At 37.4% G+C, this 15,643-nt stretch overlaps 1 protein-coding gene across 1 annotated transcript in view; it reads left to right on the top strand.

Moving 5' to 3' along the window:
* Positions 1 to 274: 274 nt before the first annotated feature.
* Positions 275 to 15,643, top strand: part of LOC104615297 (autophagy protein 5-like) — a gene marked incomplete at its 3' end in the record, with an annotated part of 34,747 nt that continues 19,378 nt past the window's right edge. Inside the window, exons 1-3 of the mRNA XM_010295755.1 lie at positions 275 to 455; positions 7,131 to 7,258; positions 14,709 to 14,787. Coding sequence (XP_010294057.1) covers positions 348 to 455; positions 7,131 to 7,258; positions 14,709 to 14,787 — 315 coding nt within the window. The remainder of the gene's footprint in view (positions 456 to 7,130; positions 7,259 to 14,708; positions 14,788 to 15,643) is intronic.

Raw genomic sequence — 15,643 nt, 5'->3', positions numbered from 1 at the left:
AGCGGGGTGACTGCAAGGCCGCAACGGGAAAGGTCCCATTGCCTTTACGGTTGGGCCTGATGCAGTCTTAGAAAATGGTCATTTACTCGTCATCCACCGTGTGTTTGTAGCTGGGAAAGCGTTAATTCGGAGGCCTTGACTCATCCTGTTCTTTGTACAAACTCATGCGTTTAACGTCTCGGTGACAGCGTTGATCACGCTTGCAGGAGCGTAGTTACTGGAGAGCCTTTAACAAGATGTATTTAATTTGCGGTTGTGCTGACTTGTTTCTTTTGGGGGGGAACGGGGTTGCAGCTCTAGCTGAAGAAACAAACTGATCTACATGTGCTTCACTATCCATTGGAAGAATGACAGATGACAAAGATGTACTTCGAGACGTGTGGTTTGGACGAATACCAACCTGTTTCACTCTGTATCAGGATGAGATAACCGAAAGGGAAGCTGAACCTTACTATGTGAGTATAACGAAGGTAGTCACAGATGGTCCATTGCCATAGTTATGTTTGTTTCCTTCATTCTCATCATGTGTGCTACTACATGTTGTGGAAAAAAAACACCGAAATATTTTATTCTTATTCCTGGTACCTTCTGAAAGTAAACCATATAAGCATGCAGCATGATTCATCTCTCCACAGCAGGTTCAAAACTTTAAGCTTGTTTCACCAGAGAGAGAAACTTATCACAGATAATTAAGATCATAAGAAAAATTATTAAAAAGTCAGTAAGTAATTAGGTAAAAGGAGGAGGCTCTGCGTGAGTTTGTATGTTTTGGGATAATGACCAGAAGAAGGGAGAGGACTTTTATGTTACAGAAATAACTTCAGTCAGAGCTTTGTGCAATCTTAAACACTAAGATCAGTCACCTGTGTAACACAAACTCATAACGAACATTGGCTCCAGTATTTCTGCTTGTGGATGGCTTCTGCTCATTTTCTTTTCTGTAAATGCTAGCAGCCATGAGAGATCTAGCTCAGATGTAGGAAAAGGAGCTATAATGTCTTAACAGCACAGTGCCTGAACTGGATTGCTAGCTGATGATAAAAATGAGGGTGATGGATATATTTGAGTTGTAAACTGGAAGTGCCTTCTGTAATCATGTGTTACTTATTTATAGTGTACTCAGCAGTTTTTATCCTAATAGACATTTGATTGATAGCAAGTTAGCTGATTCAGTGGAACTTAAATTTGAAATGTAACAAGTACGTGGGAGGAAAATCTGGTACTGTGAGTTTTTATGTGATTCTGAAATCCTTAAGTCTCATCCCATTCTACTCTTTTTGAAAATACTACTGGGTAGAATTTTTATTCTGTGTTTAATAGCATCTTTGTCATCAGTTTCTGATTTACAGGTGTATTCAGTGGGTTCTTGAAACCTAATAAAGCATTAATGCTTTTTTTCAGTGGTGATCGTGCTCATCTTTCATCTTTCACCACTGGTAAAACAGAAGCACTTTTACTTTATGTGGTTGACCTATTGCCAAATGTATCTGAGCTATCTAGAAGTCTCAGACTTTAAATTTTTTTTATATATATATATGACTTAAAACATATATGTATATAATAAGAGCTACATGAAAGGTATGGGTTTAAGTATAGAGACCTGCAGTTGATCTGGTTGACATCAATATGGAAACCCTGAAACCATGTTATCTTCATGGTGTGGACAACTTTCTAAGCCAAGGAAATAGTTTTAAGCTGGTAGGGTTTCTTTTATTTACTCTGCTTAAAGTGTGCAGAAAAGTTCTGAAGGCTTAATTCTCTATTTCTGCAAAATCTTGTTATTCACAGATCACAGTTCTAAAATTTTAGCTTCTTCCTCTTTTGGGTCATGTTGGAGCTGATAATACAGCTTTGCTTCTTGAGGGAACTTAAGGATTTATAATAGTAAAAGGTAGAAAAGCAATCAAGGTTTTGAATCATGGTTTAGTTCTCATGGTTTCAGAGTGCATCTACATCAATGTTTTTGTGTAGATCTGGAGTGCATTTTTGAAACAAGTCTTCATCCTTTCCGCTTAGTGTGCCCAGCAGAGCTAATTTAAAATAAGCTTGCCTGTCTTTTGCAAAGAGTAGTGACATCAAGACTAAGCAGTTCAGGTAAAACACTGTCCTATTTCTTCCTGTAATCAAGCCAGGTAAGTTTCTGCAGAGTTACACTGAAAATGGCTATGTCAAGTTTCTTTGGAGTGACTCTTACAGATGCTTGTGTTTGGAGTGGAAGCATAGTTAGGAACAACTAGGTTGAACTACCTTTGTTGTTGACCTATCTGATTTTTCCCTAGTCCTAAAATTGTTACAATTTTTATTTTAAAATTGTATACTGTCTGCCTCTTGGTGCAAACAACAGTTAGAAATAAAATGTGTACAGGAAGCAGAGTGCTCATTGGCTGAGATTTGTCAGGTGTAAAGAATAAAATTACAGCAGAAGGCAAGTCTTAGAATGATACTCTGCCCAAAGGACTATCCTTTACTGGGCTGTTCTTGTAAGCTTCCCTGGTGTCAAGAGGGTTGTTTTATTGCCTGTAAGAGTGAGCAATGTGAAGCCATTCCATGTTAGGATGCTTTGTTTCTTCATCCTTGATACATAGGTGATTAGACCAGTCCAGTTCCTGTTGAATCTAGAATTTTTCAGTTTTAGAACCTGTTTTGCTCTGCAACAAATAGCTTTTGTTGATATCGCTGGAGAGGTACTTTTTTTACACAAAGATATATTGCAAGTGTTTACTTAGGCATTAGGAGTTCCTTGCACTTCATTTAACCTTTACAGAAAGCATTCCTGATTACTGTGATTAAATACTCTGGCAATACACCATATGCAAAAGACAGGTGTTGTAGTTTGTATAATTTTGGGGATGGTAAGTTCTGGCCTACAAGGATTTATTTTGACTGGTAATATATTTGAAGATTTACTTTTGTTTTCTTAATTTAATGAGCAGTACTCCTACTCTTACTTGCTGGCCCCGCCCTCTCCCTTGTCATTTTTGTATAGCTGTTTTGGTTTATGCTGAGCATATATGAATTGTGTGCATGTTTTTCACGATTTCTTTCAAAGCTAGGGCTAGAAATCATATTAAAAGCAGTTGATTATTGTTGTGTCTTGGTTCTAATCAAGAACTAATACCTGTTTATTTTAAAAGAATTAAATAATTACATTGGGTATGGTCACTGACTTAAGAATTCAAATGTGTATATGAATTTTAGAGTTTTTTCATATTCTCAAATGGTATTTTTTAAATTGTTAGTACTGAGCGACTTATCTTGTCTTCATTACTGTTGCAATGGTCAGTCTGATCCCAACAGGTTGTGAACATCTACTTGGCTTTATACCATGTACTCTGACTACTTTGCGGGAGCTTCTGCCAGCTTTTTGGTTTTATACCGAGTGAGAGAAAACTTACAGAACTGGTTGCTGGAGGGAAAGGCACCCAGCCTCACTTAGCATTTCAGGGAACTTTACTTGGTCTTGACACTTAAAAGCCATTTACTCACTGACTGCTTCAGACTCTTGAATCTTCTTACAAATCCATCCTTCCCAGGGGACAAGACCACAAAAGCTCAACTGAAAGCGGGGTTTTTCATTCAGGTTTCTTTGTGATGCAGCGTAGTGAGTGGCAAGCATTATACTCATCTGCCATTGATCAGCGAGCAGCATGGCATTCAGTTGCCAGACAACGTGAATCAAAACTGGGATTCTCTTCTGTTCAATTCCGCATGTGTTGTATTATACACTTTCCAATTAGTTATCTTCTCTCATACACTATTTAAATGGATAACTGTTGAATCTGTGCTAAATATGCACTCAATCTGCTAATGAAAAACTCTGCTACTACCTTGTCTGCATATTCGCCCATGTAGTACTGTAGGTAATTTAATTGTGATGCTCATTCTGTCTTTTTGTGTATTATGTAGCGATTCATCAGTCCTACATTCAGATTGCAGTTGTTACATTACCTGCATTTTGGATGTGTTTGATTTTTCATAGCATTGTTCTAACCTGTTATTTGTCAAAAAAAAAAAAAAAGGAATTGAGCAAATCTGACCTAGTGGAATGACTTTAACTTGGATTAGTATGTTTTGTCATATGATCAATTTTTTTTTTTTTTAAATTAGGTATTACAGCCCCAAACCAAGAATTACTCGTATGGCCATTCATTCCCAGCATCTACAAGTATTGCTGTCAAGTAACCAAAGGCTGAAAGGGTATAGCCTCATCATTGGCCTGCACAGACTGGTTTAGGAGTCAGTAGCAAAAGTGTTTGTGGGAGAGGTGTCATTCTGCTGAACAGGGCTTTGCCTAAAAGGGAGGCTTCTTGCCAAATGGCTAAAAGTGTTGGAGAAGCTTGTGAGTGTCTAATAGTCTAGAAGGTGGACTGCTGTGTAGAATTTTGTTTTTCGTATAGAGGCCTCTATAAAACAATTAATGTGATTCTGCTGTCAGAGAGATTGACTAAAGACTAGTATATGGTTAAATACATTGAAGTGTTTTTTTTTCTAAATATTTTTAGTACCTTTTCTCTGGAAATACTCAGTAATAGAATTTAAAAATTAACAGGATTTTTGGAGTAAAAATGTTTTGTGTCAACAGGTGTCTTCCACTGAGTGTAGACAACTGGTGGAGAAGGGATATTAAAAGGGGTAACCAAGGGAAAAAGTCTTTAAACTATGCTGTTAAAGGTCTCACTCAACAGATTTAGTATACTTGTAAATCTCTAGGATAATTCAAGCTAGAAAAGTGTTAGAACTGGATCCTTTCATGTCTTCCATGGAAGTAGAAGACTATAGCAAGGTAGAAGAGGTGGGAAGACCAAAAAAAAAAGAGTTCAGTAGGTGCTGCAGATGCCTAGCATCCCTGAAAAACAGGCAGTCCCTGTTCACCTGATTAACTGCTGGGTTTTGTACTCCAAAGAGGCCAGTTGGGAGTGCTGGCCACATTCTGTTAAATTCAGTTAAATGCTGTTTGGTTGTTGTCTGTGATCTCTAACTGTGTTGAAATAGAAACTGTGTCATTCTTCCACACTGCAAACTGAAGTAAAATATTTCACAGAGGAAATTATTATGCAGTTTAAAGCGTTATGTCAAACACCGTTGCAATCAATAATGCTTTAATATATTTATCAATTCCTGCATTGTTGTGCCACATGCAGCATGCTGAAAATTGGCTTTTGTAGCAGTCCAAATGGGTCTCATGTCAGAATATATTGTATTAATTTAACTAATTAATTTAAACTAACATTAATTTAATTAATGCAGAATATATTGCATTAATTTAACTGTAAATATCACAGAGAAATAATACAGAATTATTACCAAAAATATTTGGGTTCGAGTGGAATAGCCTGGACTATATTGTCTCAAGATCAATCAGTGTAAATATATGGAATTAGCTTAATAAAGGATAAGATTATATTGTCATTCAAGTCACTGAGGTACCAAACAATTCTCACTTGAGTGTGTACATGACTTCATTGAATTTATTGAGACTGTTCACCTTTTTAAAACTGAAGGCTATGTTTAATTACCTTGCTGAATTCAACTCCTGTGAAAGAAGGTAGGAACAATATGATGATGGTAATAAGAGCAACAGATGGAAAAAAGAAAACCATAGGGTACATAAAAGATAAAGTTTTAACTGACTCGATGACTGTGATAGTGGTGAGTCTTGATCTTTTGTAGTTGAGTATGATCATAAAAGTTAGTTGTTTCACAGATGTATGCAGATTAGTAATATAATGCAGCATTCTCTAAATGACAAATACATTCTCTTTCATAAAAACTTACTCTTCATTTACTCTCCATACTACTTCTCTGTGAATCAGATATTTATAAATAAATTCTAATATCATGGCCAAAATATTATCTAATTTATATATCAAAGTGTGTTCTAATTGGAAGAATGTTGCAGCAGAGATCAAGTTATCTGTCTGGCAAAATACATCCTTACATAGTTTGGGATGTCTATACCATAGACATTCACTTAAGGCCTAGCATTATCCATATACTATAAAGAAAATATTTTAAGAAACAACACTGGTTATGAGGAACACTGGAAAACAAATGTTTCTCTTTTTCTAAATATGCAAAATATAGTTTATTTCTTCCTTAGATCCATCTATTTTAATAACAATTAGGAAATTAAAATAACTTTATAGGATGAATACTATTAATTTAAAATGTCTCCTCCAAAGCTAAATGTTATTTTACAGGAAGGTTAATCTTTTCTCATTGGGATACTGAAAGACATTGTTTGTTAAAGCTTACTTTAACTGATTAATCCTAAGTAAATGTGCACCACAATCATCAGTCAGTACACTGATTGATGCAGTCTGCTTAACGGCTCTTACTGCGCATGAGACTTTTTAGAAAGGCTGAGTGGGGGGCTTACAAGTGAAAATAACACAGTATGCTCTTTTGGATAGTGCATAACGTTACACTTGAGAAAAAAACAGATAGTATACCAGAAAGTTTTAAGGTGATGTCTTGTTTCAACTGATAAAATATAGACAGTTTTCTTTCTGATTTTAGTAGGTGGGCAAAAGTTAAATAGTGGAAGAATCATCGTAGGCTTGACTAACATGCTGAATTGGCAAATCCAGTGCAAAGAAAATGGAAAATGCCAGCTATTGGAAATACAAAATGCACTTGGAGACCAAACCCTTAAGCAGCTAGTTTTCATTCTTTTCTTTTTTTTTTTATTTTGTATGAATTTCCATTTTGAAATAATAGCTGATACACAGTTGCTCATTGTATTCAGTAAGAAGTTAGTACATGTTCCTATCCATATGAAAAAGGTTAAAAACTTCATTCTTTGGTCTGTTTAAATACAGAAAAGCAGAAATTAAATTCCACTGTTCTCCCTCCCACCACATCGAAAGAATCAAGAACTTTTTTTTTTTTACTTTTTTGTGTGTTAGTGTATTGGATACTGCTATTCTGCATCTTCTGAGTACGTAATTTTGTAGTCTTTCATTGACCATTAATAAGTGAACTCCCTAAAAGACATCTTACCTTAAAGGGGGGAGGGGAAAGAATGCTGACTGAATTTTTGTTATGAAAATGAATACTTGTTACAGTTTTTTATTAATTTAGTAAATTTTCTCTATATTTAAAGCCTCTATAATTTTTTTTTCTTTCAGTTGCTTTTGCCAAGGATAAGCTACTTGACACTGGTAACAGACAAAGTGAAGAAACACTTTCAGAAAGTTATGAGACAAGAAGAAGTTAGTGAAATATGGTTTGAATATGAAGGTACACCACTGAAATGGTGAGTAGCTTTTTGCTACTTTGTAGCTTTTTGTTAACATTGTAGCTTTACTACATTTCTCATGTGAAGAGTTACAAGTTCAGCACAGTGTCAGTACTTTTCCTAAACTAATCACTCCATTGGGTTTCAAAAACGGCAAAAGAGGAGGAGGATGAGAAAAGCATGTTGTTTGGGGAAAACAGAAGAACGTTTAAGATTGAACATATTTTTGATTGTTCTGCTTGTTTTTACTCTATATGTAAAGGAGAGGTCGTGCTGCACCTTGCTGTTTTTGTTCTAGTTGTTACTGTAACAAGAAATGCCTGTGGTTTTGGCTTTACCTTTTATTGTAGTAGAATCACCAAATAAATCTTTATTTAGCTTATTCTACCTTCTTAAAAGATGCCTAATAACACAGAAAGGAAGTATTATTTTTGGAATCTGAATGCAAATAGGATATATGCTTAAAGATAATAAAACATGCGCGTAACCTTCACTTTTCACTGGTGTGGTCTATGAATGTAATACTGATGCACAGGCTCTTGCTGAATTCACTTAGTTCAATTTTATTGAACTAATAGCTGTTCATTCTATTTTTGTTTATTAGTCCAGTTATTTTAGTAGTCTATTAAAACATTTCTTTTTTTTTTTTTTTTCCCCCTGAGGTTGGGGAACCAAACTGACATTGTTTCATTTACTTAGTTTTCATAAATATGTTAATCAGATTTAGTTTCTTTCTATTTCTGCCATAAAGAGTTTTAAAGAAAACATTTTGAGAGCTGCAGTGTTTACTAGCTCTGTATAGATAGCATCAGCTCTCCAGAAAATATTTAGTATATTGAATGCTGAAGAGATTTTATATCTCTTTTTATTTCCTGTATCACAATAGGAAAGAAAACTACCAGTGACTGTTTTAGCTTCTTGAAACGGGGTTGTCTTGATTAGCAAGCATCACATCATGGAGTCCCTTTAGACTTGAAGAGATCTACTGCATCACCAAGTCTTTTGTTTCTTCGAGAGCAACCTAGTGTAAACCTTGGAAAATATGTAAATAGAAAAGCATAAAAAATAGCTTTTTTCACGTTTTCAAAACTGGCTGGCAAAAGCGGACATCTGTGTAAATTACCTGGAATTTAATAATAATTGGTTCTTGGTGTGCCATCATGGATACCATCTAAATAAAGAGCAAGGTATCAAGTTTGTCCCAGGGTGTTCATAATCTTAGGCAGATAATCACTGAAGTGGTAACAAGAAAGGAAAGAGACGCTTTTTACTTCAACAAAAAATAGATCTGTATTTTCTGTAAGTTTTCAAATACCATGATGTTTAATCTAGAAATAAAAAAAAATTACAGAATATAAGTATGGAGTAAAACTATAAATTATAATTATAAAATTAAGTGAAGACTTAGTCGACTCATTGAACATTGAAATAAAAACAAATAGTGCAATTATGATCTGCTAATTAAGGCTCTAATCTTTCAGAAAATCTAAGCATATTCTGCCAGGAACAGCTCCACTGATTTCAGTGGAATTGCTTTTCTAAGGAAAATGCTATCTGCAAACCATTATTTTAGGAGTATGGTAATCCCCTAAATAGCTGAAACTTCTTCCAGGGAAGACCCAAATGCCAGAACTGAGAATGAGGTTGAGCTAGTATTTGTAGCAAAAGAATAGGGAGCATTAATGCTTAATCTTTTTAAGTGTAACTTCTGCATTCAGAATCAAATAGAACGTGCTAATAATAGTCCTCATTCTAATTACTTACTTTCCACTGTGAGGTCATATTGCTTACAGTCTATGCCATTTCATACCTGGCTGGGATGTAGAGTATCTCTTTTCAGCTGCAGCTTTTCAGTGAGATTTTGGAGGAAGTCTGAAAGATAGTTTCAACTTCATGGTCTGCAGCACTCAGGCCAGGCTCCTGAAGGCGGATGAAGCTCTCCAGGTCTGGAGCTACAGGGGCCTGTGGCCTCCCACTGAGGTTGTTGGGGCAGGGGAAGATGGTTTCCTTGCCTGCAGGAGACGTGTGCTGGGCGGTGTCAGTGTCACCAAGTTAAGAAGCTGCAGGAAGAGTTCATCAGACTGTGCAGCATCAGAAACTACAAAAGGAAATGGATCAAATCTTCTCAGAGACCCTACAGCTACAAGAGCATAAGCCTACAACTACATTGAAGGAGATGCAGGCAGAGTCTGTGATTATGGGATTGGAAAATAGTCTTCTAAGATATGGAAGGGCTGGAAGCTTGTGACTTCTGGCAACAGGAGGAAGGCTCCTTCTCCAGCTGCATTTCTGTAACTACAGGATAGGTTCAGTACTCTGGCTGCAGGTAAGGGACTAAAAGTTCTGTCCAATGATGCATCTGAGGTGGCTGAGCCTCAACTGTGCAGGGGCACCAGGAGGAAGTGGCAAGTGAAGTCAAAAGTCTGTATTCTGCTTACTGTCCTTTATCAATCTCTCCAGGACCTTGAACTCTGCCATTTCATGGTCATTACGGCCAAAGCTGCCACTGATTATCACATCAAGAACTATTTAGTCTTGTTAGTAAGTAACGGATTCGGCTGCAGGTCAGCTCTGGTCCATCCAATGCCTCTACCAAGAAATCTTGATTACTTGTGTCCCATCATGTTGCTTTTCCAGCAGATGTAAGAGATTAACAAGAACAAGGGTCTGTGATTCAGAAACTTCTTAAGTTGTTTAAAGAAGACTTTGTCTACTTCCTTGCCTGGATTACATGATCTGTAACAAGCTCACCATGATTTTGCCCTTACTAGCCTCCTCTCTGATCCTGAACCACAAGATCTCAACCAACCTGTTGTCTGTCCTGTTAAGTTTCATACATCTAAGCTGCTCCCTCACATGGAAGACAACCCTCTTCCCTCATCTGCCCTGCCTGTTGTTCCTGAGCAGCTTGCATCCATCCATCCCCAACAGCATTCCAGTTGTGTAAGCTGTCTCGGCACATCTCAGGTAGCCCCAGCAGTGTCACAGTTATGTCACTGGATGTGTAGCTCTAACCTCACCTGCTTTTTTACCAAGCTGTGTGCATTTACGTACATATACTTGTGGTAGACTCTTTTACCCTCTTTTATAATTTTGAGATCTCCCTTGTAGCTGTCACCTTTCACCACTTGCTTTCCACCCATGTCCATTAATTTGTACTTGTCTGTGGATTGTTATTCACACCCTTGTTGTTTATGGTCTAAAGCTCTCCTCACCAGGCTGGCCAACCTGAAGGCAAAGATGCTTTTGTCCTGCTTAGGTGGATTCCATCTCTCCCTAGCAATCCTTTATACCTAAAGAATGTCCTGTGGCTGTAAAAGCCATGTCCTGGTTGTCACACCAGCTGCTTGACAACCAGTTACTGACCTGCAGTTATTAACCAGCATTCACGCCTCCCTCAGCCTTTCTTCTTCAATGGAAATGCCACCTTGACCCTGGAGCTGTACAGTCACTCTTGATACACTCAAGGGTTCCCTTGCAGCACTTGTGATTTGTGCCTGTGTGGTTGAACAGCAAGGGCTAATAATCCAAGCACAGAACAAGCCTTGCCTGTCTGTCTGCAACTTCTTAACAAACAGCAAAACTCCGCAGGTAGCAAGTGAGATTGGCAGGTGGAGGAGGGCTCTATCCCCTCTAGGAGGGAGTCTCCTGCTGCTATGACTGCTTCCTCTTGGTGTGGATGTGGTTCAGGCTGTTTTGATGCTTCCTAAGAACTTCCAGCCTCTTGTCTGCCGTTGAGGCACTGACTGTAGGTGGACAAGGAGCCTGCCTTCTCTTGCCGCAGGTCACAAAGACTCCTGTCTTCCCTGTCTTATGAGTCTCCATTCACCACTCCAGTGACTGCAGACCTTCCTTCTGTGTAGCTGGGAGTTCAGGCTCTCATCTCTGCAAGGTCTCAGTGAAGATGTCGTCAATCTCTTTATCTTCCCTGATGCTGTGCAGCGCACTGACCTCCTGCAGCTCCTTAATTTGGTGACATAGCTCTTCCACTAACACATACGTTGTCTAGGCAAGGACATTTCCTCTGCTTGCCTCAGCCCTCTGGAGAGGTCCCCAGCTCTCCTGGCAGCTTGAGACCTGGAGAGCTGCATCCTCTCTCGGGCTTTCACTCAGGCAGAGCTCCTCTGACGTGCCAGTGGTGGTTTCTGCAGCAGGTGCTAGGGGACAACACCCTATAGCTTGTTACCGTCCGATTTGAGCACTTGCACATGGACTTCTGCAGAGTTTCTGTCCCCTTTCTGTGGATTGTGCTCTAGCCCTGGTAGTTGCATAGGTGTGTCACTAGCACCAACCAGATGGGTGCATGACCCTTCCTAATCAGGAATAGTGGAAGACAAAAGGTCAAAGCACCATTTGATCAGGCATTGGTGACATATTGTTTGAAAATGCTAGCATTTGCTTAAAAGATCTAAGAAGAATTTATTTCTTACTGAATACTAAAGGAAAAGATCAAACTATTTTCCAGTGCAGCAAAAATCTCCCTCAATTAGACATTTGTTCATAGAAATATCTAAACACAGGATTTTGGCCACTTGATACACTTAATACCCCAGAGAGTGCTGGAGCACAGGAGTTTTTTGTCCTGGATTTGTCAGTTCATGTGATGTGTCTTACTGAATTACCACAGTAAATTATTCTGGTCTGAAATCAACCTACCAACTCATGGTGTCACTTTCTGTCCTGGGCTCAGAAAGAAATTGTTAGAAAAGTAGTGATTAATTTTCCTTACTGTCCATCTGTCACTTTTGAAAGGATTTTAAGTATTTAACATGGTGTTTTCCAGGACTTCTCTCACACTCTGAAACCACTGTCTATATAATAATAAAACCAATTGACAATGGCTGGAAGTCAAGGTGCTGTTACAATTCCTATAGATTGAAGACTTTCCAGAACCAATCATTATTCTAGCAACTTGTGAAAAAAGATTCGTGGTCTCTTAGGCATTTTATCTTTGATATTTTTCGCATTATTTCCTTTGAGAAAGTTCTGCACAGTCTGTCTGTCCTTGTCTTCCACTGGTTTAGACCAGTTTAATTTCAACAAAGCAGTAATATTTTTTTTCAAAATGATACCTTTCTGGGATGGATGTTTCCCTTAGCTGTTGTTCTGTTTGTTCTCTTTTTTCTTTTGGGGGGGGCAAATCTTTAAAGCCTGTCTTGGGGTTTTGAATTTTTTTTTTTTTTTAAATTCTCGTAGTTACTGTAGGTTCTAGAGAGCATTTGTGTATTTCTTTAATTACAATGCCTTTTTTTCAAATAGAAGTTCAGAAACAGTATTGCAACAGTACCACTGGAAGCAAGATCTTTGAGGGAATACTGGCTCATAGCACAAGGTAGATACATGCTTAAGAATGGAGTGAGGGAATATTGGGGTTTTTTATTCCATGTACAGATTGACAAGTCCTCTCCTCAACTTCCCTCTTTGTGCCTCCCTTAATTCTCTATCCTGGTTAAGAAACCAGGTTGTGTTATGAGGGAAATATAAAGAATATCTTTAGTATTGTTATATGGAGTACTATTGTTTCCAGACTCTTAAAAAATTACTGTAACTGTATCTCAAAAATAAGTGTAATGCAACGTTATGTACAGGCATTGCTCAAGGCTTCTGTTGGCTTCAGATTAAATGCCAGTGTGTGAGAACTGGAATTTGAAGCAGGACATGTCTTAGATCTCAGGATTGCTTCACTCCTGTTGTGAACTTTACTCTTAATGGAAGGCTGTGCTTCTAAGAGAAAACAATCTCTCTCATCGTCTATTGTCTTCATTAATCTTGTGTTCTGCTATGGAACAAAATTAACTTAGGCCTCTTTCGAAATAAAAACCATCTATCAACTGTGCAAAGCACAAGGATTTTACTGAAGAAAACTTGAGTATATGAACTTAATTCTGTAATCTAAACTGGGTAGAAAATATAGCGGTAGGCCAAGAACTGATGCCTTTTTTTTTTTTTTTTTAAGCTGTCTCTTGTTATATAAATTGAAAGTAATTGAAAGTCATTGTTCGTGTTCATCTAATTATCAAAGGAAATCTGATTTTTGTTACTTAGCTCACCTGGAAAACTACTTTTTCATGGAACTCTTGCTGAATCTGTGTTGAAGTACTCAAGACATCATTTGCAGTTAGTAGTAAAAAGTCTTAGAGGTAAAAACTTGAGCATTAGCAGTGAGTCGGGATAAATCTGGATATGCATTATCTATATTATTTATTCCCTTTGTCAAGAAAACACGGTTCTAGGTACTTTCTTGGTATTTCCCCCTATTCTTTCTTTTAAGAGGTTACAAATGCAACAGGTAAGTTCAAGAATTGTAATACTGTTTTGTTTCAGTTTTTATTTTGCTGTTGTGGTGACTTGTCTCAGTTTTGGGGTTAGCTCACCCGTAGAGGGTGCTAAAGCACTGTTGCGTGAGAGTTTAGCAGGTCAGGAAATTGGCTTGGCACAGGTGCTTTTAGAGCAATGCTCTCAGTTACTGCTCTCCGGACTTTCAAAATTTATGTACGTGCTTGGCTCTGCATTGTGTGATCAGTCCCATTTACTTAAGCTACTGAAGTTACTGAATTTACCGTTAAATGTATGCTTATCTCTTTGTAGGATGAAAAGCTAATATGGCTCTTTTAGTTAAGTTTTTTGAAAGAAAAGAGAATGGAGCTTGGTATGCTGAATGGAAAAAAAAAAAAATCAAAAACCTTGCCAGTGTTTGCTTGTGAGAAAATTGCAGAAAGACCCTTTTAGAGTGCCTGTGGAAATTTTGTGGTTATGATATATATATATATTCCTTATATTGCTGGAGGCTGTATCTTCTAATGCATTTAAAGGAGACAAAGCTATAAGACAGAAGTGAATATTTGGAGGAAGCAGCTTCTTTGTGTAACTCCTTTAATCCAGAATACCACTGAAATACAAAACTCAGTCTTTTTTTCTTCCCTTCCATTCTTCTTAATTTGATAGTAAAGATATAGAGTTCATCTTGATCTTCCCCTTTCAGCCATTTTACAGATAAGTCATTGCTTCACATTCTCCACAATGACATCAGGCAGGTGGGAGAGGGAAGAGATGTTAAGGGTTAATGTGGTATAAACCCATGGCGTTTAAATATCTGAAAACATGTCTACTTTTCTGTCAGACCAGCTATTCCTAATACTATGAAGCTCTTTAACTAAAAATATTGTGTTGAAGGATTCCACAGAGCAGCTGGAGGCCACTTAGCAGTTGCAAAACTAGCAGTGTTTTGTGGGCACAGCTTGGAAACCACTGGATTCGATATTGAACTTGCAAATTCCAGACTTGATTCTGCCAGAAACTGTCAGTCATTTATACCTGCCTGTATTACTTTTCTGAATAAGCAATAATGAATGTTAATTGTGGGAGTCAAACAGCTAACTTTTTTCGTGTAAATGCAGGTATATTAACTGTTATATGTAGAATTAAATGCGCAGCTTTTTATGTTCATTTAATATCTCTTCATTTTTAGGCATTACCCAATTGGTTTGCTGTTTGATCTCCATGCATCAAATACAGCCCTTCCTTGGAGCATCACAGTGCATTTCAAGGTAAAATTGAAATACACCTTTGAGTTAAGAACAAGTGAGTGTGGGATTACATGAAATTTGGAAGCTAGAAAAAGGTTTCATAATTATTTTATAAATAAGTGAATGGTATGACTTCAAGGGAAGAACGTTCATTCTTCACGAATCATCAAAAGTTTTCTGTAAATCTACAGCTGTTTTCCATGAGATTGTATGTGCTTTCAAATTACTTTCCTTTGAAAATTATTGTATTATAATCTGAAAATCCAAAATTGTTTTTCAAGATAAGTTATGAGGCAATGTCAGTACAATTGAGTGGACATAAAGAAAGAACTTTCTATAATTATTTTTGATTCAGCCAGCTTGAGTTGACTGGAGATTGGGAAGATTGAGAAATGCTCATCCTTTTAGGCATATAAGCATAGATATGAGACACTGTAGAAATCCTTGCAGTCGGGAAATGCTGTGATACTTCATGTGGGTCCCCTTTAGAGAACTGAGGGAAATGAGTTTGGTCTTGTGACAGCTTAGTCAGAGGAGAGACATTATTTTGATTACACTTTGTAAAACCATTAGGTATGGCTTCATAGCACTACTGGTCTTTGCTCAGAAGAGTACTTGTGCAGGGTTAGCTTTGGTACAGGATTCTTTCTTACTCTGAAATGCATTGAGACAATAATCCTAGGTATGTTTTGAAGTCAAAATCACAACAAGAAATTGTGGTATTTAACTTTGAAACTTTAATTTCTCCATTGTAAAAGAAACAATGTAAGAGGAAAACTGATCCAAAGGAAGACGCTAGGTTAATAGGCTTGCCTTTAGTGCGTGAGATTGGAGATGAAATGAAAAGCATACTGGGAAGCAGTTGTGTTGAACATTT

This window comes from Phaethon lepturus, unplaced genomic scaffold (assembly GCF_000687285.1).
Source record: "Phaethon lepturus isolate BGI_N335 unplaced genomic scaffold, ASM68728v1 scaffold4471, whole genome shotgun sequence".
In the NCBI taxonomy this organism is placed as follows: domain Eukaryota; kingdom Metazoa; phylum Chordata; class Aves; order Phaethontiformes; family Phaethontidae; genus Phaethon; species Phaethon lepturus.
This window is presented reverse-complemented; position numbering and strand designations above follow the sequence as displayed.